General features: G+C 41.3%; 1 protein-coding gene across 1 annotated transcript in view; it reads right to left on the bottom strand.

Moving 5' to 3' along the window:
• Window positions 1–3034: 3034 nt before the first annotated feature.
• UVSSA (UV stimulated scaffold protein A) overlaps window positions 3035–26413 on the bottom strand; it is a 44569-nt gene continuing 21190 nt past the window's right edge. The window contains exons 8-13 of the mRNA XM_026034223.1: window positions 17075–17252; window positions 16021–16170; window positions 12882–13065; window positions 11989–12100; window positions 7156–7339; window positions 3035–3357 (exon numbers count right to left, since the gene is read on the bottom strand). Coding sequence (XP_025890008.1) covers window positions 3264–3357; window positions 7156–7339; window positions 11989–12100; window positions 12882–13065; window positions 16021–16170; window positions 17075–17252 — 902 coding nt within the window. The 3' untranslated portion in view covers window positions 3035–3263. The remainder of the gene's footprint in view (window positions 3358–7155; window positions 7340–11988; window positions 12101–12881; window positions 13066–16020; window positions 16171–17074; window positions 17253–26413) is intronic.

Raw genomic sequence — 26413 nt, 5'->3', positions numbered from 1 at the left:
GGCTTTTCTGCCATGTGCAACCTGCTTGGGTAAGAATGACCATGGAGAAGTTGCTGCTTTCAGTTCTTCTTGTGCTACCATTGAAATGGCACTTGTTGCAAAAGGATGAACTAGCAGAGCTGACTGGCTCAGAGCTACCGTGTCCTTTTAAAAAATACAGAAAATTCAACTTTTAGCGCAGCTATTGACCTTAATAACAGAGATTATGGGCTACATCTTCCAAGATGTTTAAGTATCTGGAAATCATAAGGATATTGGGGGATTCCTACCCCAACAAGAGGGTAGGAATAGGCTATAATGCAATTGCAAGGCCATTTGAGTGAGTTACAAAGACACAAACCCACGGCAGACGCTACCCGGCCCATATTTTGTGGATGTTTTACAAGCAATAAGAGGAGAGGAACAGGAAATTTCTGGTAGAAAAGTCACATGGACAGTTTCTGAACTAAGATGCTTGAATGGCTGGTGAGCACAAAGCAGTTCTGATGCATCTAGAAAGTGGATTAATTCCTTCTGCACCCAAGAGGATTCCTATTTAATGAAGGGCATGCTCCATCCTTGGTGACATGTCTTTCTAAAAACCCGCCTCCAGCAGAGCTACAGCCCACACAGAGAAAGGAGCAGGCTCCTAAAATCCACTCTGAATTATGTCTGACTAGATCTAATTGAAATAGGAACCACTGGTTCAACCCACGATGAACCTCTGATGGGTAAAATCCCTAAGAATGGTTATGTAGACAAAATATTTTGAAATCTATCATGTATATATGCTAAATTCTCCTCACAAAGAGAAATACTTTGATTAAATGTGGCAGTAATTAACACTGCAAGGGCAAGACGAAGGAAAAATAAATCCTAGCCATTCCCTGACTGACAAGCATTCATCCTATTCCCTGACTGCCAAGGAAAGCTCTAACATCAAAATCAAAGGAAAGAAGTAGCTGAAGAGAGAACAAAACCTGCCACTACTAACCTGGCCCCAAAGCCATGTGTCTAAGTTACCTGCCCAGAAACATTAATTCTGCAAATTCTCATTACACATGAAAATAACAATCTAGAAAAACGCTCCTTTGTAAAGAGGAATGATTTGTTATCTTTAGTTTCATTTATCTCCATATTCATTTGAATTGAATGCTCAGGCCTAAGGTAAGTTTCACTTCATAATTCCTGAGCCGATAAGCACCTGAGTGGCTCACAGTGCAGCCTGCCTCCCCAAGTGCTTTGTTTCCTCATAACTTCCTACTGTAACTTTTTGCAGCTTCTTTTCCAATCTCCATCTTGTTTTTTCTTTTTCTTTTTCTTTTTCTTTTTCTTTTTCTTTTTCTTTTTCTTTTTCTTTTTCTTTTTCTTTTTCTTTTTTTCTAAAACACAAAATGAGAGCTCTATAGCGTGTAGCGAAGCACCCTGCATGCTGTCCACTTTCAGACTTGACTTCGCAGGTCCACAGTAAAGATGATGCAAATGTCACTGCACCATATAAAAATTTCCCTTCTTTTTTTTTACAGGGAGGTAAAAACCAACATGTTTTATAAACAAACACTGTCAGTCTTGGCAGTCTCATAAATTCCTGGAACAGTGCCACAAAGACCAGTGGGACACACATGAATGCTCATCTACAAAAAGCCAGCAGCCTCATTTAGGCTGCTCCATGATACCAACATCCTATGGCCTACATTGCATATGAATGTGTCATTTCTGCCTGTGTCTCGGCTAAGAAATAAAACCAGTGTAGTGTGGATTCCACTGACCTGTTGATGAGGCTGTTCTTCTCTGCATCTCCACTTCAAATCCACACTCACAAATTGGCTAGGCTGAGGGAAGTGGCTTTGCTTTCCAGTGCAGTAGAGATATCAGGAGTTACTGCTTTCAATTATCTGTTTTCATTTGTGGTAGGTTTAGAACTACATCTCTGAAATACCTGCATGAGGAGCAAGTCTTCCAAATAGCAAAGCTTTGCAAGATAAATTATCAAGTTTCAGTATTAACTGCTTTCTCAGCAGCACTTGCGTTAAGTCGAAACGTTTGTGGCAAAGCTGCAAATTAGCTTTTGTCAGAGACAGTCAGAAGCTACACTGAACAGTTTAAAGTTTTTAATTCCTAAGCAGTGAAACGCTGCATGAGAAGGTGAGTGACTGGCCAGTGCTGTGCAGAATCCATTCCAAATGTGTTCTGTGTTTCATGGAAACACCTACAGTTCAATTTGTAATTTAATTGCAAACAGTCCATCCTCCTGGCTATTCCACAGTCCTCTAGCCCGCAAAGCTGTATGAAACAGCAGCAGCAAAGCTTAGGTTAGGGTTTGGTTCACACTGCTTAAGGCAGGGTTAGGGCCAGCAAAACTGAGAGCTGCCTAGGCCCTCGGCCAATGCCAACAAACCATGGGGGAGGCAGGGGCTTCAGCATCAGCTGGGTTAAGGCTCCAGAACAGGAGAGTCCAGATGCTCCACCTGTGTCCAGGTCCTTAGCTGCTCTTAGGCTTCACAACAAGGTACTTTTAACTGGCGATTCAGGCCACGCAGCTCTCTTGCATAGCAGGATGCCTCAATAATTTCTAAAACTCTCATGCTTTCACTTTGTGTTGTGGCTTTTCTCTACGACTTAAATTGCAGTATATTCTCTACTGCCTTTCAGATCATGCTTTCCCGCTGTAGCTGGTTATGAAGCATTGGAAGACCATCCTGGTAAAATAAGCAGCAGACTCAGACTAACTCCTGCTTCTCCAGGCACCATAGTTTCTGACTCTGAATTAGGCCCTGAACTTGCTGCAGCCAAAGCTGATGCCATTCATTGTCAGAAGACAGCAACTCCCTCAGGATCCTTCATGCAAACATAGAAGGGCTTTAGGAGTCCTGCAGGAGCTGGGATGCTGCTTGATAACATGCATTTTCTGGAGCAGTAAGCTGAGCTCCACACTGCTACCCAATGGATTAATCCTTCTTAAGGCACCTTTCTGAAGGAAGGAAAGTCAAGGCAAGTCACAAGCACATGTGTTGACAAACAGGATAAAGACTGCATGAGCCCATTCAGAAGGCAAAAAAATCTGTGAATATTTTAATATGTACAAGCCATAAATATTTTTCAATTACACATCTTTGACAAAATTCATGTTCATGATCAAATAAGTTAGACGTTGATAACAACTAAAAATAATCCCATTAAAAACAATTAGCACAATATTTTAGTTTAAATATTAAGGTCTGTGATAAAGGCTTTACATAGCAACACTCCTTACTCCTCCTCTTCGCCCTTCATTTTGTTACAGTTTAATTCAGTGCGTAGTTGAACTGGTTGGCAAACTTCTCGTGCTTTCTCTGGTCCACTCGATTCATTGCTTTCACCACTCGTTTCATGGCACCTCTGAAAGAAAAAGAAGAAAAGAATATAAAAAAGTTATGTTGATGCTACACAGTCTCAGAGAACATTTATGAATGTTATGGAGAAAAAAGAATTATGATTAATTACTATCAGGCTTCTGAACACTGAACTGATGAGGCTGAACAAATTTGTCTTGTTAACCCAATTAGCTGCAGCAATACAAATAGTTTAATTCAGCAATGATTTTATTAACATGAGTAAACAAATTAAAGTCTTTCAGTTTAATGGCTGTGCACTGCACCCTCCGAGCATTATTTCTGATAGTCATGTATCTGAATCTGAACTTCCACGAACACTTAACTCCTCTCGGAGGAAAGCAATAACTATATGCTCCTATCAGGAAGAACCACAGAATCGTAGAATCCTTAAGATCAGAAGGGACCTCTAGAGGTGTCATCTAATCCAACTCCCCTGCACACACAGGGTCACCTAAAGAACTCAGAGAACCTAGAGAAAAGAAAACTCAGCCAACCAACCAACACCCCCAGAAAACAACAAAAACCCACTCTCAGACAACCTTGTAAAATCCAACATGCAGAGCACAAAGGGTTTGGTTTTGTTTTTGTAAAGAAAGGGCTTCCTGTTCACTCAATATAACTGTAAGTCACTTAGAACTTTCTTTGAGAAGAAAGCTACTATCAAACGCTTCCTCAGCAGTGGGCAGCACAAGATCCTTGCTGACTGCTCTCGGTGCTGCTGCTGGAGCAGGGGGTTGGACTAGATGGTCTCTAGAGGTCCCTTCCAACCTCAACCACTCTGATTCTGTGCGACTCCCACCAGCAGCAGTCCTACTGCTGAGCAGCAGGTATCTAACACGCAAATACAACACGAGTTTAAGAGCACAGCAGAGACTGCTGCAGGGCAGCCGAGTGCCTAGAGCTTGTGGTGGTCAGCGCCATTCCCAACGCCACGTGCCCATGGGCAGCTCCTCTGTGGCGAGGGGCAGGCCTGCCTGCCCCGCGCGGGGCCTGCGCTGCTCGAAGGCTCTGCTCAGTTCTCCACACCAAAAAGGGAAATCCAAGAATGAATCCTGGCTCTTAAGCTTGCTGGTGCCATCAGATGCGAACAGTGTGTCCCTAAGCTGCTGCTCTTTCTGCTGCCATGGCTTCTTCCTGGTAGAAGGTGCCCTGAGACTCCCCCTCTTTGGGGACTGACTGCTACGGTTCTGAGCCAGAGACACACGCTCCTCTTCCCTCCACAAGGCTCTGAGGGGAGACCCCTGCAGCCAAGAAATTCAAGAACTTGATGCAGGAAAAGACCTAGACAGCAAGGGAAGGAGCAGAAGCAGGAGGTTCTTACAAACCTCCAAGGAATGAGGAGGGCAGGTGGAACCATCCGTTGCTTAAGGAAGCAGAAGGGATTCAAAGTGTATTAAGCTGTCACCCCATGCCTCCTCACGAGGAATGAAATGACCTCTTAGTGCTCCCCTGGGAGTCACACCAGCCCAGGGCACCGTTTCGGGGCCTGCACCCAGATTCAGAAACCTGCCGACTGCTCTGTCAGCTTTAATTCCTGCACCAGAAGCTGCGTCCACAAACTCAGCCCCACGACGAGGCGAAAGGGTTCAGGCCTCCTGCTAATTCTGTTGGACTCTGCACTGCCACCACCTGCCGTTCTGCACCAGCTGTGATGCAGGAGGGTCAAATAGGACAACAGGGCACCCCAGGCAGGGGGCATGAGCTTATTTCTCCCTTTTTCCTCCCTCCTTCCTTTTCCTCCCCCCTTTTTCCTCCCTAGGCACTATTCATGCCAAGCTCCCACAGCCAGGTCTAGGCGCCTGTTGACCTCGCTCTACAGCTAAGTGCTCCCTGCAACTGTTTCATTTTAAGAGCCATTCTGAAACACCTGAAAATAGACAATCCTCCCCCAGAAAACCTCTTAAGAGTCAGATTAAAGATTTTCTCAGCAACAACTGTAACTGAATCCAATATTCTGAAGAAAAGAAAAAAGACACTGGAAGCAATATTCTTTTAACAAAATTCTTCCAATAAACTTATGAAGGATAAGGAAAACGTGGTCATGGTTTTGCCCTTCAAATATTGCCTAATTGGTAGGAGCAAAGTGAGCCGTTAGCACCGCAGCGTGGCCTTGACATCCTCACATCATGTAGGTTCTGCATTAGCACCACTGCACTGTGTAACACTGTAAATGAAATGAGATCCCACTTGGATGATGTGTGTGCAATTTCACTTAACTTCACTGGCACACTAGGGCCTGGGTTTATCACCTATACATTTCAAGTCATTTAGGGTGGTTATAGGGAGCCAGGGCTATCACTTGGTTTAGTGTGGCAAAGCGTGAAACCTATTAAAACCTGACAGGTTGGACTCCCACGCCTGGCACTAACACACACTCAATGTCATCAGTACAAAGCATAATAAGCCAAAAACAGGTTTTAAAATTTATTCTGTAAAAGCTGGTATGAAATCTGACTATTGCACTGTGTGTCTTACTGACTTCAAAGATCTGGTAATATGAGAATTTCACAGAAATTATGCTGTTTTGTAGCCTAATGAAACACACATTTGGTTTTCTTCTAGTAAGAACTATATTAGTGAACAGAAAAGAGTGTTTCAACATACTTTGCCTTGCATGTTCTTCAAGTCATTCTGTATGCTTAGAGCAAAATGCAGCGTTAACTACTTTATAATAAGAATTTTACTTCTTTGATTTGATAACTTTTCATTGTTTGCTTGGATTGACCACTACATTTTACCAGAGGAAACTCTTTAAATACCTGCAGCTTCTTCCCATTTGGAGCAGGTCAGTACGTGTGGGCTAATTTATGCCACAGCCATATCTAACACAGGCTGGGTATCAGAAAGGGCCCAAGAGATTAGGTATCTGGAGCTACTACCTACTGTAAAACCCATTCAATTCAGTGGGCCGGTAGGCTCCCACTTGTATCTGAACTAACTATATGTAAACAAGCAAACTATCTCATACAAGGTATGAAAGTCCTGCACATGTTTTTGCAGTGTCCAAGTGGCAGTGTCAGGATGTCAAGGGAATGTTCTCTAAAAGCAAAGCCTGTTTCAGAAGGGAAGAGTTTTCACTTAACCTGTAGAATCCTAAAGTTAGGCAAACAGATCTGTAAACAGGTTTGTACAAGGTCTGTCTTTACTACAGCTATAAATCAAGTTATCTGCATAATGAATGGTCCCTGAATAACCATCTGGGAGCACTTCAGCTTCCAGGTTTATACAGGTTCAACTCCTTTGCTCCTCTGTCGACTGAACAGTTAAACCTCTGGCAAGGCTGCAGAGCACAGAGCCAACAGTGACAAGTATCAAGTGTTTCTGATGGATCATTTTATTAGTGACAGTTCTGCCCTGGACAGCTCAACTTGGCCCTTCAAAAGGAAAAACTTTCACCCCATCAACACTACTGAAGTGCGTGTCTGCTGCTGTAAGCTGTGTCACTTTGAACATTTCATCTTCTTTTCAGATCCAGCACCATTTGCACACATACAGCAACAGCAATCTGATTAATAAATGATAATCCAGAAAAAAAAAAAGTAAAACCTACAGAAATTACAGCATTAAAAAAGGAAAAAGTTTTTATAGGGAAATTTCATAAGCAAGCTGCAAATCATTTTCTAAGAAATAACCTCATTCATGAGTATCTGCTGCTCTTTGCCCTGCACAAAAAGACAGACATTCCTGCTCTGCACTAGCCCAAGGGAGTTCATATGGCCATGTTCAAGTAGAAATGGAAACTATCATCCACACAAGGGGAAAGAGCAAGTTAGCAGCTTTGGATAAGGCAAAGGCATCTTACTTATTGAAGACTTTCTTCTCAAGCCGGGAGCGAGAATTATCGGCTTGCTGCTTCAGGTCGGTCAAATTCGGGTATTTTTTCTTCTTCCCCTTCTTTTTCCCCCCTTTTTCATTATTTTTAGAGGACCCAAGATCCACTCCTGTAGCCGCTTCAACTTCTCTCATGAATTCTGGATCTCGCCACTCTGTTTAAAAAACAAAATAGACACTTTGAAACTCCAAACCCAAGTACAATCTGCAGGCTCCAAAATTGCAGGTTCTTGTCACCATTAGGTGAGGGCAGAATCACTGTGCTGTAGAAGCTAAATACAGAGGAAGGGGAGGATAAGACAGGTAGCCCAAACCACTGATCTTGATGAAAAAGCGCTGCCACTCAGGGATTAGCATCTCCTATCAACTGCTATAGACAAAACTGCTCTGCAGGAAGACTTCAACTTTTACAGCAGCACAGCAGCAAAATTCCAAGGAGACTATTCCATGTAGGAGAGGGGACAAACAGGGATATCATTTATAAACTGAATAAAATGCCAGCAATGTAGCTGAGGATCTATCTGCAGAAATAAACTCTCAGTAAGCAAACTTAAAAATACGGAATAGATCAACTTTAATGCAGTGTGGAGACTGTTGGGTGCCGTAACATTTCTATACAAAAGAATGGTATTTGCTCCAAAATATGCAACCAAGACCTGGCATCAAAAGGGCATTCTTGAACAAGATGATATGTCCCTCTTTCTGCATGCCTAGATTTGTGTCCAAAAAGACAGTTTTCTTTTGAAGCATCCCACACTTCACCAATTTAATTATCCAAATTAAGATTCTACTTTTGAAATAGAGACTATTATGAAAAACATTTTGAGAGAATAGGTTGGGAAAAAAATAACAAATGCCGCTTTAAAGAGTAATATGGTTCTAACTCAGCATAAACGAGGAGCTTGGATTTTAGTAACCAGTAATTGTCAATTATTTGTTATACAAGTTCTCTGTCATTCAGCCTTTCCTGCTTGCAAAACCAAACTGATTACAAGTTTATTAAGCATCTATGTAGATATGGAAAAAAATATACAGTGCTAAACAACAGTACAATTTTATTTACATAGCAAGTTGGTCATTGCCTATGACAAATATTGGTAACGACTTTTCAAGGTGGTCAGCCCCACTTAACGATATTAAAAGCTGCTGTTCAGGAGCACCACAGCAATTCTCCAGCGAAAGGTTAACCTGCCAGTGTTATACATGAAAGTGAGGACAGAATAAAAATCCAACACAAAGGATGAGAAAAATGAAGCTGTTATAGGAACCGAGCAGGAGACATATAGAAGGAGAAAGCAGAACACATACACTTGATAGATCATAAGACTTCACCTGGGTTTTTTTTTTTTTTTGAAGTGAAGGAATACAGAACACCACAATTCAGATACAGGAACGATTAATCCAAGATTAAGGAAAACTGTCTAAACAGTTTATCTCCCAGTAATAAGAAGGCGTCACAGTTTAGGAACCCAGTGAATGGAGCGATTGTTTAAACACAAGGCAAAAACGCCGGCATCCAGTCGAGATGAAATGAGCATTTGAGTAAAATGAAGGAGCAATTTAAAAGCCTTTGAGAAAAATCAATAGGATGCCAGGGAAGAGCAGCCTTTTTGAGCACTGATGGGCCCCTAAAGCTCTTCATACATTGTTACTGAGTTTAGCAGCAGGGAAAAGAAAATTACACAGTTTGCAGGGGTAGGCGGGAATCGATACTGTAGTTAGTAAAGAGATGCTATTTCACATCTGAGTGGCCAGCGGCCTGCTGCCTTCACCAGCCTGTCCTGATACCTGTTTGTTAACAAGTCACTAAGGGCTGAAAAACCAGATACTCTTCAGGGCTGACACAAAAAATAGGCACTTAATTTGCTCCCGCGCGTGAACTATTGGAAAAGGATGAACGCGGCAGATTAGCAGGTCAGCGTAATCCCCCCTGATTCATTGTTTCAGGAGCACAGAGCCCCAAGCACCATTTTGAGGACAACTAGAGAGAATCTAAGGTTTTACACCAAGCTAAGAGAAATGCTTTGTGACAACAGTCCCAGTGTCGCCAGAACACAGTCATTATCACATGAATTGTATTCATTTTGCGTAACTGTTTTCCCATTCTGATACAAAAAGATAAAAAATAAAAGCACTCTCCAATAGGAGAAAAAATTAGGCAGAATTTTTGTGCAATTTAATCATGCAACGGATCCCCGTATTTTAAAATTTGGCATTTTTTATACTGTGGTGATGCTGTCGATCATAAAACCAAATGTCTATTGCAGAGAATGAGTCTCCATCTGCACACATGGAGGCCCAAAAGGAAAAAAAGGTGTCAGAAGCCCAAGGCAGGGGGACAGATACGCAGTGGTATCTGGTACACGTATGGCTATAGGAAACCCTCAGTTTTTGTCCAATGAGCCCCAGATTCTGCACCATCTCCCCAGCCCGGCAGAAGGACCTTGCAGAGACACCGCAGCGCCCAGCAGCAAAGGCCGTGCTGCTGTGGGGCTACAGTCAAATCGTTTATGTGTCTAAATGCAGATTTATTCTTCTGAATAACTGGCCAGCTATATTGTTTATGCTCTGAGGAGGGCTCATGGGCAAGCGCAGGAGCCTCGTTAATACTAGAACTAACGTGGAGATTGATGAAGCCCTGAGTTGGCCAGAACTGTAAGAGAGAAACACCTCTCTTCCTTGAAGGGAACACACTACAGGGCATCAAAATGATCAAGTGTAATTAGGAGAAAGCTTTAATTACAATACAGAATACTCAACCATAACAAATAATTTAAAATAGAGAAAACTAAGACCTGCTGGGAGAAGGCAGATGAATAAAAGCTCCGCAAACAAATCTGTCCCCTCCAATTACACGTGCTGTCTTTGCTGCCTAGATCCTTCTGGGGGCTCCTCCTCTGCAGTCCCTCCCCTTGCAGGAGCCTCCTGGGGCTCCATGAAAACCCACCTGCTGCCCAGCACTAACGAGGCTTCCTGGAGCTGCTGGACAGGACTCCCCTATTCCCTGGGGAAGCCTCCCTGCCCGACGCTCCAGAGCTGAATTCCACCTAAAGCTGTCCAAATTCCCTTGGGAAGGATCAGTCTTTGCCCCAGCACATCCCACTGGAGAGCAGCAGCAGCCAGGACAGGGCTTTTAGTTTTGTTGCCTACTCCTGCTCTCAAGCCACAAAGTAAAATCAACATGAATTAAAATGAAAGAATGAAGCTAGCAAACCCAGTGGTCCCAGGAAGGTTATCTATATGTCCCGACATATAAGTCATAGTTCACCCTGCCTTTGACTTTTATATATGTGTATTCCTCAGAGTTTCTGTGTAGAGCTAAGTTGGAATTAGCATGGGGCTCTCAACACCAGCAGTTTAAACATTAAAATTTCAAATAAGTTAATTTTCCAGACTCTTTCAGCATCACTTTTTCTTGTGTAACATTTCCTTCATAATCATGAAACTAAAAAACAATTCTGGCCTAATGAAAGCTGCGTTTTTCAGGATACGGCTATAGTGCCTACACTTCAATGGGATGCAGGTCAAAAGGGTATTTAGAAAAAGAAATACTAGCACGATAAATCATAATTTTTCCTACAAGCAGTATCTAACATAACAACCAAGAATTTTACAAGTTATTTTAGGTACTAATCCTCAGCCAGTGTAATCCTAACTCAGTGAGCAATGGTCACAAGTCTCTTTTCCCCCCTTCTTTTCCTCTATTAAATCACTTTTTGGGAATATTCTATGTGGTTCTGCAAAAAATGACAATGCATCAAAACACTCTTTTCCACCCGATCATTTCAGCTGCTGCAAAACTGCTCTGAGAAAGGCTCAGCAACTCCAGATTGTATTTGCGGAAATCATAAAAAAAAAAAAAAAAAAAAAAAAAAATCATCCACTGAAGAGCCTGAACACATTCCCCTGGGATGCAAGAGATGAATCTTCCAAGGCCTCAGGTGAAGAGCTGACTATCAAGTAACCTCCTTTTTGGTCCCTCTCCTTTTCCTTCCCCTATAACTTTCTACTCTCTCCTCATTTCTCCCCATCTTAGTAGCCTCCCTGGCTGGTTTTCATAGAAGAAAATGAAACAACAACAAAATCCTTGGAAACATTTTGCTTTTGTCACACTGTGAAATGCTAAAGGAATGAAAATTCGTTTTATTGAAATGAAAACACAAGTCCTGGCAGCAAGCAGAAAGATGGTCCTCCAGAGCATCCCAACCTCAGCCACCTGCTTGCCCACCAAAACTGCAGCTTGCACAGGTCCCTCTGGAAGCCAGTGGAGCAGATCTGGGCAGTTCAAAGCCTGCTAAAAGGAACCTCATAGTGATCCCTAACTAGTTTAAAACTAGTTAACCCTCCCTGCCCAAACCACAGCCAAGCCTGTCCTGCATGGGTATCCACCTCACTGCAGGCTGCCGAGGTAAAGACAAGAGACGTGATCTGCAACTAAAAAAAAACAGAAAACAAAACCAAATTGTTTCGGCAGGATCTGGAAAGAAGCCTCAGCTTTTAAAATTGTATCTACTGCCGCCTTGACCACAAAGTGCTCACATCTGTGAAGGCTTTGGGAGAGGCTGCCTTTTTACACAATTAGGGCTAAGATCCCATCATATCTGTTGCGTTTATGTACTGAGCTCTTCTCAGCCAAACTCTTGCCTGTGATGCAATTAAATCACACCCACAAAGCAACCACTTTCAGTGAAAGTTTAAAAGAGAAGAAAAAAAGAGTTAATATCTTATGCTTATATTCAAGGCTTACCTCTCACCTCAATCTACTATTTTGAGACTATTTTTTAGATGAAATGTAGACACAAACCTGGCTGTGCTGCTTGTTTCTCAAACTGCATCTTTGCTTCTCTGGCTCTGTCCTCCGAGTTGAGAGGAATCCCAGATTCATCCCGAGGAATTATCTTTCCATGAAAAGGACACTTCAGAAAGAAAGGAAAAACTCTCAAAACTCCCGAATGAAACCTTCTTATGTAATTCAGCATAACTCACAGCCAGACACTGGAATGACATGATACAACTTTACACCTGATCTCCTGTCCACATCAGAAGGCATTAGGATCCCTTAAACATCATACACTAACTATATGCATAATCCCAATCCTCTGTATAATGGCAATCCTCATTTTCTAGCAGGCAGGTAACATATCCTGTTACCTCTGGAACTTAGGCTGCAGCGCAATTTGTCACTCAAACTGTTTCCATACCATGTAACAATCCCTTCTGAAGTATTTAAACATGTTTTGAACCTTCAATCTCAGATTAATACAGGAAGAAATGGAATATTAAAACTAAGTATTTAAGCGTAACTATTTACCTCCAAAGCTCTCATAATTCGAGGCCGTATAGGATTTATCTTTCATAAAAGCTAATCTGTAATAAAATGTATCTCTGTTACCAAATACTCATGGCTTTAATTAATACCAAATATAGCTTTAAATGAGCACGACTATTCAGCAACCAACTCATGGACAAGGAATCAAGTATCACAGTAATAATATAAATAGCTATGATTAACGCCAAATAAAAAACACCTTTAAACATCTAAAATTTCTTGATAGAAAGCAGCAGCCCATTTCTCCAGAGACAATTTCCATTCACTCCTTTTAGCTAGATTTGGAATTGAAATAATATTTGTAAGAATGTTTTGGTGAGATCTTCTCCATGCAGCACCCATCTTGGAAGCTGTTATTCGGTGCCCACCTTAAAGCGGTCTTGTCTTTGGCACAGACCTCCGTTAGGCATCGGTGCTCGACATTTGTGTCTCACTGGTTCAAACTCCCCAGCAAACGTTATATACCTAGTTTTTAACATGTCAGAGATTTCTTTATTTTCAACCTCCTCCTCCACTTCATTGGGTGCCCAGAATCGATGCTGAGAGGAAAGTCTGGGAAAACAAAGAGCAAAAATTATTTGTGTGTGGGTGAGGCTGTGCCTCTCCAGCCCTGTCTTCATGCAGTATCTGGATCAGACATAAGCCCAGTGAGTAAGAAAGTAACGAGAGACGTCAGCATCATCCTGCAGTCAACTTGCATGTAATAGAAGGGAAGATGTACCAGTGAATTATAAAACATTAGGAATCTAATATTCTTTGTTATGATCCCATAAAAAATGTTTTTTTTTTTAATATATTACTGAAGTCAGACAAACTGTATAGAATTCTCCAAATATCACATCCATCCCAATTTCTCATTTAACCTGCTCACCTATCACCAGTCTTAGCTCTAGTTTGTGATCTGGCATTTGGAGTCATTCAGTTATGGTAATTAGCTCTGTAGGTATTTCTGTAGTTAAAAATCTCTAAAAATAAAACCAAAATCACCACACAACAGTTGAACCTTGAGGAGAGGGTAAGTAGACTGGTCTCCCGTACACCATTATTTTAATAGCTCTAAGAAACGTATAGGGCTATAGGGAATTCCTCTAGGAAATTAAGTGCAATCCACTGAAAAGCTACTTTAAAACTAGTAGTTACGATCATGTATATTTACAGGCAAGTCTCCACAAACACAGGCTCTGGTGATATGGTGTAAAGAACATCCATGTCAGTGGATGTGGAGGAGAAAGAAAGGAATCTCGGGTGGAAACCTTTTGCATGGTGCAGTATTTTAGCTTTATAAATGTTAGTAACTCTATGTTAATAACCTTACAGGCACAAGGAAGGCAGAATGTCAAGATGCCATATGGGAGTGTAAAGAGGTTCAGGGAATCTTTATGTAAAATTCTAATGCCCAATGGCAGCCTGAACATTCCCTTCACCTCTAAACTACCAAAATTCAGTCACAAGGAGAAAGATGAAACATTGAACAGCTGTGTGTGTAGCCTCTTCTATTAGAAAGAGAGTTCTATCCAATATTTGAATTTCCCCACCCTCAAAAATCTGCATCCAACAGATCTCAAGGGAATTAAACCCCTGTTTTACTCCATACAGCACAGATCAGTATTTGGGAACCAGACATAGAGGAGATTCCCTCCTACACAGATACTCCTAAGTGCTAAGGCTTATTACAAACATAAATATCTTCCTCCAGAAAATATTTCCAAGCAGGTGAGAAGAGAACAAAGCAGTGTTGAATCCCAATGTTTCCTGTTGCTCTAATTTAGGCAATGCTTTAAATGGCCAGAAAAAAACACATATATTTCTGTATGCATGCCTATAGAAAAAGTTAAGCAAGTTGCCCAATGACTACTTTATTTTTTCCATAAATATATTTTCTATCTAGGGTCAATGATCCTGTGTGTGCAGAGTTACTTGAATTATCTTTGGTTAGACTGGCATATCTGTAGTTATAGACTATAAGGTTCAGAAGTGTGCCCTCTATTTTATTGGAAAGCATAAAAATAAAACAGTGCAGCACAAGGCAGGCAGTGAAATATGATTTTGATTTCACTTATGACTTGAATAACTCATTTGCAATGTAAAATAAACCCTTACTGCCTCTTTGGCATTATCACAGGCAAATGCTTCTTAAAGCCTTGCTGAAAATCTTAACCATTTTACAGGCCTCGAGGTGCTCACACCTGACCAGGCAGAACACAAAGCCTGCAGTGAACATGTTAAAACCACTTTCCTGTATCAAATTTAAAACATATTTAGCATTTTATAAAATCAAGCACAGGGACAGTGCCCTCCTCTTGTTCTTTTCTGCAAATGCTGTCGCTGAGAATTAAGCCAAGCTGGAGTGAATTGTGACAGAAGCAATCCAGATGATGCCATTTAGTGTTTTTGTTTGTTTGTTTTGCCTCAAAAAAGGCACTGGAAGCCAGCAAATGAGGATGTCAAGTGTGGCAACAGCCACCTGGCTACTGTTCCGAGAAGTGAAAGGTGAAGAAAATAATTACACAAAATATATTATCTAAAACTTCAGCCAAAACAGAACCACCTGTGCCAGGGAAACTAATACTCCTCAGTATGAAAATGTGGAAGCTGTTGATGACATTTGCTTGGGCTTTAGCTGTAGCACCACTTAGGGTCTGCCTATACAACATTATTACTCCAATCCGTGTTGCAGTTAAACAAGTTTCATTTGCAGGAATTGACCCAGTGAGCAATTTTTACCTTACCTGAAGCCAGTAAGACGCATACTGATCCTAAACTCATAGTGGATTTAAAGAAAGTTTATACAAAGAAAAATTTTGACTCCATACAAAGGTATTAAAAAGGGCTAAGAAAGGGCTTTAAATACAAACTGCTAGAAACAAGCTCTTGATGTACACTATAATCACATCTCCCCAGCACTGCTACAGCTTTCCCAAAGCCAGCCCTGCTTCATGTCCAAGAAACCACAGAACCTTCCAGACAAAAGTGAAAAGCAAATTCGAGGTTGAGGGATCCCAGTTCAAATTCTGGCACTGCCAGAACACTGCCTCCTGTGAGAGCGAGCAACAGGACCGAGCTCTGTTAGTGCTCTGTAAAGCCAGGCAAAGTACAAGTACTTAGTGCCCTGTCATGCCCCCCCTTCAGTCTTTCTCTTACTTTGTCTGTTATTTATTTAGACTGTAAAACTCTAGCAGAGCAACTTCTGCTGTGGAGTTGCACAGGACTTTGCAAAATGAGGTATCAATTTAAACTGAAGCACTGCTATGCTGCAAATACACAAACACTAGAAAAGCTGAAAAATGTGCTTTGAACTATCAAAGAATGTTTGATTAGTACCACATCTTCTTAAAACATGTGTCATTTTAGGTTAGAATTTCTCACTGTGTTTACAGGTCCCGTAACACAATGGAAAAAGAAAAATAATTATCAAAAGCAGTAAGCTTCACCCTTCTGCATGACCTCTGAGGACAAGTAAATCTATATATTTATTTTTTCTTAAAAGAAAAAAAAAAGAGCATTTACTTGAGTATCTTCCCAGCGCTTGGCTGGTCCTGCCCCCAGTAGTGGAGATCCAATCCAAAGGGCAGGACAGGAGCTCTCGCTCTTTCTTCCGCTCGCTTCCTTGTCTCACTATCGGCCTCTTCCGAAGCTGCTTGCTCAGTAGCTGCAGACCTGCTGGAGACAGTTTATGAGATGTCAGTAGAAAATAATAATCACAACTTTTCCTCCATTTGCATTAACTTCCCACACAAACACCAAGATGTGCTCAGCTCTGGGACGGCAACCAGCACCTCTTGCAGGGTTCCCTCCCTCCCTGCTCAGCCCCGGGCTGCAGGGGTTGCAGTGGGCAGCGTTTGCTGGCAGGAGTCACCCTGTGTCTCCAGGCCCTTGTGCAAAGGCACAGAGGGCACCGGCAGCGCGGCGCAGCACGGCATTCCCGATGGATAGAAATGCTTAAGGAAAGCAGCTGTACCAGCAAACTGCACAGCCCTCACGTATAGGGGCAGAAAAGGGATTAGATATAAATGACAGACAAATGAAGCAAAATAAACAAATAGGACAAGCAGAATAAGCAGTGAGTGCATTTCACTTTCCTTTCTTTAACCAAAGAATAGCACAGAATGGTCTTAGTCACCCTATCTGAAACATTAGTTTTTTTTTTTTTTTTTTTTTCAGATTAAAGGCAAAATGCAAACTTGGAATGGAATAAAGCTATTTCTTCTGGATTACCTTCCAGTTTGTCAAGGTTTGGGGCTTTTTTTTCCCCTGCAAGTGCCTTTTTTGGCACAACCTACCATTGACAAATTACTCCACTCTTGTGGCCATTTGCACTACATACAGCTTAAACCAAATTATTAGCAAAAGATTTCAGAAAATCCTGGGGCAATCATTAGCCAAAAATCCAATTTTAAAACAGTGAATACACATCTGAGTAAGAGAATTATACATCTAAAGTGAAAGGAAAAGCCTCAACTTTTAGCTTATCCACCCGATGATGCACTTTTCGGAGCGTTTTTGTTTTTAATAATCACAAATAAGTAAGAGCAATCTCTAAAAGAATTCAAACATGGATAACCTTGTGTGTACAGGTGGTAACTTGGGTAGCTGGTCTCTGATGAGTTTGAGCGTGGCAGCTGCACAGGTTGGATCAAGTTCATCCTCGTTCCCTTTTGGCTGGGCCCGGGAGCTCAGGGGAGCCCGTCCGCCTGGTGCCTCCTTCCCGTGTGTGCTTGGAGGTGACAGTGGCTCCAGCCCTGCAAAAGACAGAGATGTTTGAGAGGTCTCTCTCCTTCCTCTGCCAAACAGCTCAGCACATAGATTTGGTACCAAGGAACTTGTAGATTTTGCATCCATCGAGGAACCATCCAACTGCTTTCAGTCCACATTAGACATGATCTTACTCACGGGCCAGTAACAGCAGCAGTGTTTCTGTCTCTTTTTCTTATTGTGGTCAGTACCGAGTAACTAAGTAACCAACAAAATGTTTTCGTTTCTCTGTCGTTGTACGACGACCAAGAACAGTATTACTGCACCTTGGAGAAGATGCTTGTTTCAACTGCAATGGTGCTTTTTGCAGGTAAGTTTCTAGGGGCACATCAGCCTGCTCGTACATCATTCCTGTCTTCAAGGTTACATCAAGACAAAACAGAAGAAAGAAACTTAACACTACATAAACTTACCACCCACATTGCTAAGGTTTTGAAGACACTGTCAAACTGTTTCTTCTGATCTTTCTTCTCTCGCAGATGCCAGGACACAGCACTTGCCAGGGGAAGGCACTGCAGCATCGGCAGATGCGCAGGGCACAGAGCACCCAAAGAGATGCTACCAACCTGAGCGGGGCCCGAGGCAGAGACTTCCAAGCGCCAGCCACTCTGTGGTGGGGCAACGTAATTGCTTTCTACAGCTCGACTAAACAGTGCCCGTGCAGGGTGACGATGCAATTAGATAGGCTGGACAGTCAGACAGCACCTGCCTCTGCCAGGGAGCTGCAGGAGCAACTCTATTAGCTGGCAGCAGTAACAAGAACTTTTCAACCAACGACATCTAAAATGGAGAGACGTGAGCCCTTACGCTAACATAATAGACAACATCTCCTCTAGAGCAGGAAACAAAAGCCTTTTTACACAAGCAGCATTTGAAATACAAGGCTGTGTTCCCCCCAAAAACAACCTCAACACACACAGAAATCATGATTTAGCAGGACAAAAACTTTCAGTTATCTCAGGCTTCACTTGGAAACAATCCCAGCTGACCTGCCATGTTTAGCAATCATCTAACTGAGGCTTCTAGGCTGCACGGCGCACAAAGCACTTTCACCTCAGAGAAAGATATATTTAATACATACAGCCTTACAACAACTTGTCTTTACCACAGTCTGCAGAAGCACACATCATGACATACGGCAGAAAACGTATAAGGTCTGCTGCATATTTCTTTTCCCTTAGATCTTCACAACAATAATGCACCCCAATACTAAATAACCATTGGTAACTAAGAGTTCCCTAATTTAAGATTAAATTGTATACATTTGAAATACAGAAACCTGGTGAGGGCATGTGGAAAAGGAAGTGGGCACAAACCCAGGTAAGGTGCCTCTATGGGGAGGGCTGCAGCAGGCCCTGCAAGACAGGATGCTGCAACAGGTCTCAGGTGTGAGAAGGGCGCCCGGGGCAGTGGGCCTCACAGTGGGGCCAGGTCATGCCAAGCGGGATCCCCCTTCCCCTTGGCTTTTCCCTCCTCGGCGGCAGGTGAGGATGGGCCTAGCAGCTGCGGACAGAACAATTCAAGAAACCAACAGGTATGTTGGAAAATCAGGTGAAAATCAGCAAAAGGACCATCCAGAAGGGAAACGATAGTTAAGCATTATGGGGATAGAACTAAGCGAAGGAAAATATAAGCTAAATAGCAAAAGAAACCATGAGGTTTATTAGGGTGTGGATTTGCTGTTCAAGAGCTAATGGTGACTCCACAAAGTGGTTTTTGTTGTTGCTTTAAAAAAAAAAAAAAAGAAAAAGAAAAAGCACATAATGTTCCCCTTGACATGGCACTGGTGAAGGGGAGCACCCTTCGATTCACAGATCTGGAAAGGGGACAGGACAGGACTCCGTTGGGCTTCTGTCACCGCCAACTCCAGCAACGGAAAGGAAAAGACTTTTTCTTTCTGGCAGGTGCTTTGTATCAAAGTGAAAGAGAAACCCAAAAGACTCCGTTTTAAACCCACTTTAACAACAATCATGAGGATTGGAGTAAACTCTCTTTTATGATACAAATACTTACAGACACTTCGCCATGAACAAGGTCAGCTTGGAAAAACATGACAGGCTCTATCTGCAAGTTAGAACTGCCTCTCCCCAAAGGGCAAGGGACGAGAACACCTTTCTGAAAAGCACCGCAGAAAGCAACAATTCTGAGATGAATTCTATGTTTGCTACTCACAAATTGCTCCTCATCACCTTTTTCCTCATCAGGGTGGATGCCTGTGTGCATGCATGTGCTAAAAGTTCCCAGAAAATCCTAGTCATATTTTTTCCCTATCATTTTTACAGAAAGCAAGATCACCCCCTCATTATACTGATGGAGGGGATGAGAAGGGACAAGCAATCAGCTACCCACAGAAAAGGCAAGCGAGATAAATGGACAATGTGACATTTAGATAGATAAAAATCACATCCCAAAGATCAATAGAGGAATTCTTAAGGGTTACAAGAACAAAATATTTTTTTCCATTGATTTCTTATTTTAAACCATTAACAGAAAAATGAGTAAATGGTAAATACATTACTAAGCATTAAAACCATTGCTGCTGGTTTTTTTTTTAATATTTGTTTATAAATTTAATTTTTGCTGACAAGATAAAGGATTACTATGCAGACAACAGCAGTATTTGAATTGTATCTAATGGCATGGTGGGATTTTTTGTTTGTTTTTAAAACATACATGACATGGAATGCAGCTTTCGAGAGGAATATTTCCTCTTCAGAATCCTGCTGCTCCGGGTATTTTGTGTAGCATTAGCACAGTACCTGGGTTAAAACAGCTCCAACAGCAGCTTTTAGAAAGAATCATAAAAATGTTCAAATCCCCTTTTTTTTTGTTTAAACTGACCAAATGGCACCTATTTGCCTGAAGCAATAAAGTAGACGGTGTTCGCAAGACAAATCGATAGACAGAAAGGGAGAGGCTGGGGTTTCAGCTGAAGTTAGGCTGCCGAACGCTGACATTATTGATTTTAGCTAGTTCAGCTGGCCTTGTAATTAAAATGTAAATTTGAGAAAGAGATTATGTCCTGACAGAAATGGTGGGATTAGGGAGAGATAAAAGCCCCTCGGTGAGAATTCAGAGAAAGAGCAAGCACAGGTTTCCTCAGCTGTGTGGATTTAGACGAAATCTAGCTACTTCAAATTCACTTAAGTTTAATTGAAAAAACGGAGATAGAATATAAATAAGTATTATGGACTTTGGCTCTCCTGAAAGAATATAATAATTTCTGTTTCCCATTTGTTCAATCTTACTCAAGCCAAATACACGTGATTTAGCACAGATAGGCTGCAAGAAGGTCAGGAAAGTCTAGCAGTTCATGCATAATACTCAGTCCCTCTCTCCTGCGATCAGAAGGAAAATGAGAAGAAGAACGTATTTTACTCAGCAGCTGCAATAAACTTCACTGCTGCAGGAAAAGAGCTTTGCAAAGTTTACTCTGTGGGGACTTGTGGATCAGAGAGCAGGAGTGAACGTCCGTGGTGGAGCTCAGCACTGCCAGGTCAGCCCTGCAGCACCTACCGTGCGCAGGGATATGAGCTAAAAGGAACACAGCCCTACGAACCCGACTAACACCAACGACCATCACATGCTGGGAAGGCCTCACTATTTCTGAGGGTTCTGCTACCAATAAGGGGTGAAGCTTTGAATGAATTATGCAAATTACCCTGATTATCTGATCTTTAATTGCAAATTAAAGGAATATTTAAAGGAATAGTTTTATGGTTTTTTTTTTTAAAACCTGTGATCAAATTTCATTGCTACCTATAAAAATCAGACTCTTCTCTTCTTAGAACCACTTCATCTTAAAGAACTCTACAGTGAGAAAATAACAGGTGTTACAAATAAAATCTCAAAAAGTACCTTCAGTTCATACAAAGATAAGAAAGACAAAAATACATGACATTTTTTATAGTGGAAAACTTCCCCTCTAATTTTAAAGTTGTCCAACACACAATTGCGCTCCTTGCCCCCAAAGGCCAAGCACGAGCTGCCGCCTGCGCGGCCGGGCAGGTCGCTGCAGGGTCTGCAGGCTCCGCTCAGCCGGCAGCAGAGCTCAGCCCGGGCACACGGAGCACGAGCTGCCACCCGGCCGGCTGCCTTTCAGTGTAAATTAACACATCTGCATTTAACTAAAATTTTAGAATTTTGCTTTGCAAATTAAAAAGTAACAAGCTGACAGCTGTTAATTAATTAGACCAGTGCAATAACATTACATGAAATACTGAGTTTGTCTTAAAGGAATTACACAATATGGGGTAAACTGTACTAACTGTCATTAATTAACCCTACTTACTGTTGTTTTATAATCACTGCTGAGAGAGGCCACATAAGCAGAGTTTAGGTCAAAATCCTTATACATAGATTTTTTTTGTCCTTATCTTTTAAACTTCTTGTTGATCACTTTGTATTCCCCAGCTACTTTCTATGAAGTACGTGGATATCACAAACACCTCAGAGGTAACATCATCATCACCCTGTTCAGTGATTATTAATTTTTAAGACTTACAGGGGGAATCAAACACATCCCATGTCCTGTCACATGTTCCTGGAGCTTTATTTGCATAAAAGCATCTTGCTGGAGACCAAGGAAGGGTTTGTGCGATCTCCTGATTCGGATGCATCAGGAGAAACACCTGCAATCAATACCACTACACTCACACAGAAGTATTTCATTGGAGGTGCCAATCTAGTATTTTATGTTTTTGATAAATGTGCAGTTATCTTCATTCTAAACACTAGAATAATAATAAATTTCACTTAATTAGTGGCCTAATTGTAGCTACACGGAATGTGCAATTGCCTATATACAGATATATTCCAAACATACTGATATAATGAGGCAATTTTCTTTGTACATTTATAGTTAGACACTTCTAATGTGTATGTGAAGAAAAACTGTGACGGTGCAATGCAAATATACTTGATTAGAGAATCACAGGGCCACAGTCCAAACCTGAATGTGGAATATCTGTTTTTCATATATTTATGGTAAATCAATGTATGCTATTTCAATCATAACTTGCATAACAATCCTGACATACTAACAACCGTAGCTTGAATGCTAAATCTGTTATCTCTTTATTTATGGCAAATCAATCATACAACTGTCAGTATATTTTTTTAAGGATTTATAGCAGTAATAATAGAAATCTGATTCAAAGTATTAGGCTCTTGCTCAGTGAGAGACAACTGTTTTAACTGCACTTACCTAATTTATAAAAGCATTTAAATTAAATTTAAATTAAAATTATAAACGACCAAATTTTACAAGGTAGTAAAAGCTGAAGGTAACCAGGTAATTTTACCTCCTCTCCCCCTACGAAACCCATTTTAGGTTTTCCTATAAAGAAGTCAAATAAAACAGACAAATATTTACGCAGCCTAACGAGAAGTAGCAGGATATAATGGTGACAATGCAGTTGTAGGTCTCAAACTTGATTATTGAGACCCGTGTTTCAAAGTCTCAGACATCAGAACACTCTCCCTGTGGTCTCTGTGGAGCTGTGGACAGCCAGGGTTGTCCAAAACCAGACTACCTTAAAAACTACTACATAGTTAATTTTATTAAGTTATTTTTATTAAATTATTGAAAAATGCTTGCCAGTAGGGAACCCTAAATAACCTGAATCACAGACAACTAAACAAAGCTTTTTCCTGAAAGACTAATAGGCAAAGAAGGAAGCTTCCTTTTCATTCTTTCAGAGATGTTTAAATGCTATAAGACCAAGTACATAGGACTGGCATTTCTTCTCTGCATTTTCCATGCATGCAGCACTGAGAAAAACCTGCCTAGGACATGCTAACTTGAACATGGAAGAATTATTAAAACAATTTCCAAAGTTCTAAAACAAACAAAAACAAACCTGACTGACCCTTTTGCTACACACAACACAGCAAAAATAATCCTTCTCTCTCAACTAAATCTGTTCCATGCCCCACTGGAGAGAAAGAGACCAGCAAGAAAGACCATTTCTTCATAGTTCAAAGTAAGTGGCTGGTATTTCACTCCATGAATACTTGTTTGAATGCTCTTTTTGTCTTTTTAGCTTTAAATCTTTTACATATGACAAGAAAACAACTGTTTATGGAAGGAACTTCATAAAATACATGATAAAAGAACAGATTACTGCTGTATGCAATGATTAACATTATTTTCCTGCTTTTATGTTTTGGCAACAATTGCATCAAAAAGGCAGCAGGTATGTAACTGGTAGGAAGGAATCAGCACAGAGACTATATAGCCACACCTCTAGTTAGATAACATGCAAGGCTTGAAATTCATCTTATTGTTTGTCATGTTTGCAGCATGACATTGCTGAAAGAGTCTTCTTGACCACGCAAACAAAACCACTTGGAAACATTTAGAAAGCAGCAGATGTAGGAGAAGCAGATTCCAATGAATTAGTAATGACTTTCTCCTATTTTTTATCTTGGATGGTGACAGTTCTATTCTACATTTCCAAGGCAGTTTTGCTCTTATTCAGTGTAAGGATAAAACTCAATAACCAGAGCAGGCTGCTTCCACACTCATATTCCTAAGTCATGCAGCTTCCTCGTATCTCCATTTGTAGTGATACCTCTTCCCTGTACCTCAAAGAAATAGTGCCCAAGTAAATTCATTACCTCATGCAAATTATAAATACAAAGTCACTTCCACATGCAGCTCAGCTACAAGCAAATGATGTCCCAACAACAGAAGGAATAAGATAGAGCAGGAAGGAAGTATCTTACCCTAGAGTCAGAGGCGAATTCCTTTTGTGTCGCAAGAACCAACACCACAGGTCCATCCTTCACCTCATGCACTGCAGGGCTTTAGGACACTGCAACCAACAGCTGAACAGCCGAGGATGTAACGTGGGAAATCACAAGTGGACACAAGATTTTATCTGTCCCCCTAAGCCTGCTTTGAAGCAATACCTCAACTTCTAGGCAGGCAGCAGTGCTAGCCCTACGAAGCAGCCACTCTTCAGTGTAGTGGGTAACATTGGTGGATAGTGTCCGGAACCAGGGTATCCTTATGGCAATTTTCCTCCCAGAGCTGCTGCTCTTTCAGGCAACCACTCTCTCCAGCAACATCATGCAGTGAAAGCAGCTCTGTGGTTCCACAGGGCCGCTGGTTCCTTGTCTCTTGCAGACATCAGGTGCAAGTGTAAATAGGGATTATACAAATGGGAGGTCGTTAAAAGTCTGGTAATGCTAATTTGGCATGACACCCCTAATGGGTTATATCTTCACACTTCAGTTATCTAATCACCTAAATTCTTTTAACAAATTTACATTTTGTCTTACATATGGAGATTCAAATTGACTTGTTTAATTCTCCCTCCACCCAAACTGCACCCATGCTCAGCTTATCTTACATATTCAGTACCACCAACACCTTGAGGGTCACCTATATCAGCTACGTGTACACACAGACATTGCATGCGCATCTGTATTGGAGACAATTCCTCCCTGGCTCCAAGTATCTTTGCCCTTTGCACAGACATTTCAGCTCTCAAAAGTCACCAGTGTCATCAAACCCATCATGAGAGCTCAACATTTACTTTGTTGGTAGAACACTGTCATTTTCTTAAGAGAAGTGAAAGGAAATTAAATGACTATTAAATCAGTTATCCAAATGTCATATTTCAAACTTAAGTGCATAAGATGGAAGAAAGCATGTGCATAACTGGTTTCATGAATGGATATTCTTTCCTGAGCTGGAAGCCTATGTAGTTGTTTTAAATGCTGGCAGCCAAAGGTAAATTTCTTCAGGAGCATCAAGAACGGTTCATTTTTGTTCAAAACGTTTTTCTTTTAACAAACATATCACATAAAGGACAAGCAAATGTGACCATGAACTCCCTCATAACTACATGCATATAAAAGATGGGATAGAACAGTATATGTGACCTAGGAAGCCTGGTTTTATCAAAATATTACTTTTTTAATTAACAAATGAGTACAAACTGCCCCATTCCTTTTCATGTCCTACAGTCCTGCACCGCTGTCCCGTATTCTCTCCCAATGGGTACATTTTGTTCCCATTCCATTCTCTATCCCATTTCAACCTCATCACTACCTCAGTACTCCCAGTTCTACTTCATCTTCCCCAGCTATTTCTTGGGCAAAATACATGTTTGTAGCTTGTCTCAAGCAACACATGTGCAAAGAGGGCACTTGAGCTGAATAAAGAGAAGCACAATCTGCTCACCAGGGCACTGATCTAGTCTCAATCCTCTGCACAGTTGCTACCTTCCATATTTAAAGGAATGTAGAAACTGAGGCATTTCTGTCCTGCCATCAAACTGGAACTGCAAACTGGCCTTGCTGCAAGCCTTTCACAGGGGAAAACAGACTGATACACAACACAGTCAATGCAGGACTTGCTTCCAAGGGCACAAAAGTGCCTTGACAGAGCCCAGAGAGGGCAAGTTTCACTGAGGCACTAAGAAGGCTTCGTACAGGAGAGGTCCTTGGAGTTGGCCTCAGTCACTGTAGCGTATTTCTGAACACCTTTCACTATCTGCAAGCAATTTTGATAGCAGTAGACAGTGAAAAGGCTCCTCTGGCTGTTTCTTTCTGGATTTACACAGGCAACCCCCTTTAGTTTGACTAAAAAGGAACAATTGCTTTACACAAGTCAAAGCTGCAGCCTCACTTCTATGACACAAACCGCATAAGTTAAAAATAAGTGAGAAAAGGGGTGAAGAAGGGAGTATTACCTAAGCAATATATTTTAGGTCAAAACAACTCTTACATAAAAAGCTATGATGAAATAAATGAGAAACCTAGTACAATGTCCAAGGTTTTTAAACTTCTACTTGCTGGCAGAGACTTTCTCTTTCTCTACAATGTATGGAAGCTTCTGAGCCTTAAAATGCACCATGCCACACAGGGGCAACACTGCAGACACGTAATAAACTAGATGCACAAAGGATAAGGCAGAATGCACTGAAATGTAATTATTTTAAATGAACTTTCACCAGTAGCTCTCCTCCCAATTTCACAAGAGGTCATTATAAATAGGTATTTATTTTAAAAAAGCAATTTTAGAATGCATTAAAACAAAGTGTATTTTATTTAAATAAAGCAGACGAGCCCAAGCCTACGTTTGGTCACGCAGCATGCGCTCAGCAGGTAGAATCCTGCCCTTCCAGGTACAGCC

Source organism: Nothoprocta perdicaria, unplaced genomic scaffold, assembly GCF_003342845.1.
Source record: "Nothoprocta perdicaria isolate Ctin4 unplaced genomic scaffold, notPer1 scaffold_14, whole genome shotgun sequence".
Classification (NCBI taxonomy): domain Eukaryota; kingdom Metazoa; phylum Chordata; class Aves; order Tinamiformes; family Tinamidae; genus Nothoprocta; species Nothoprocta perdicaria.
This window is presented reverse-complemented; position numbering and strand designations above follow the sequence as displayed.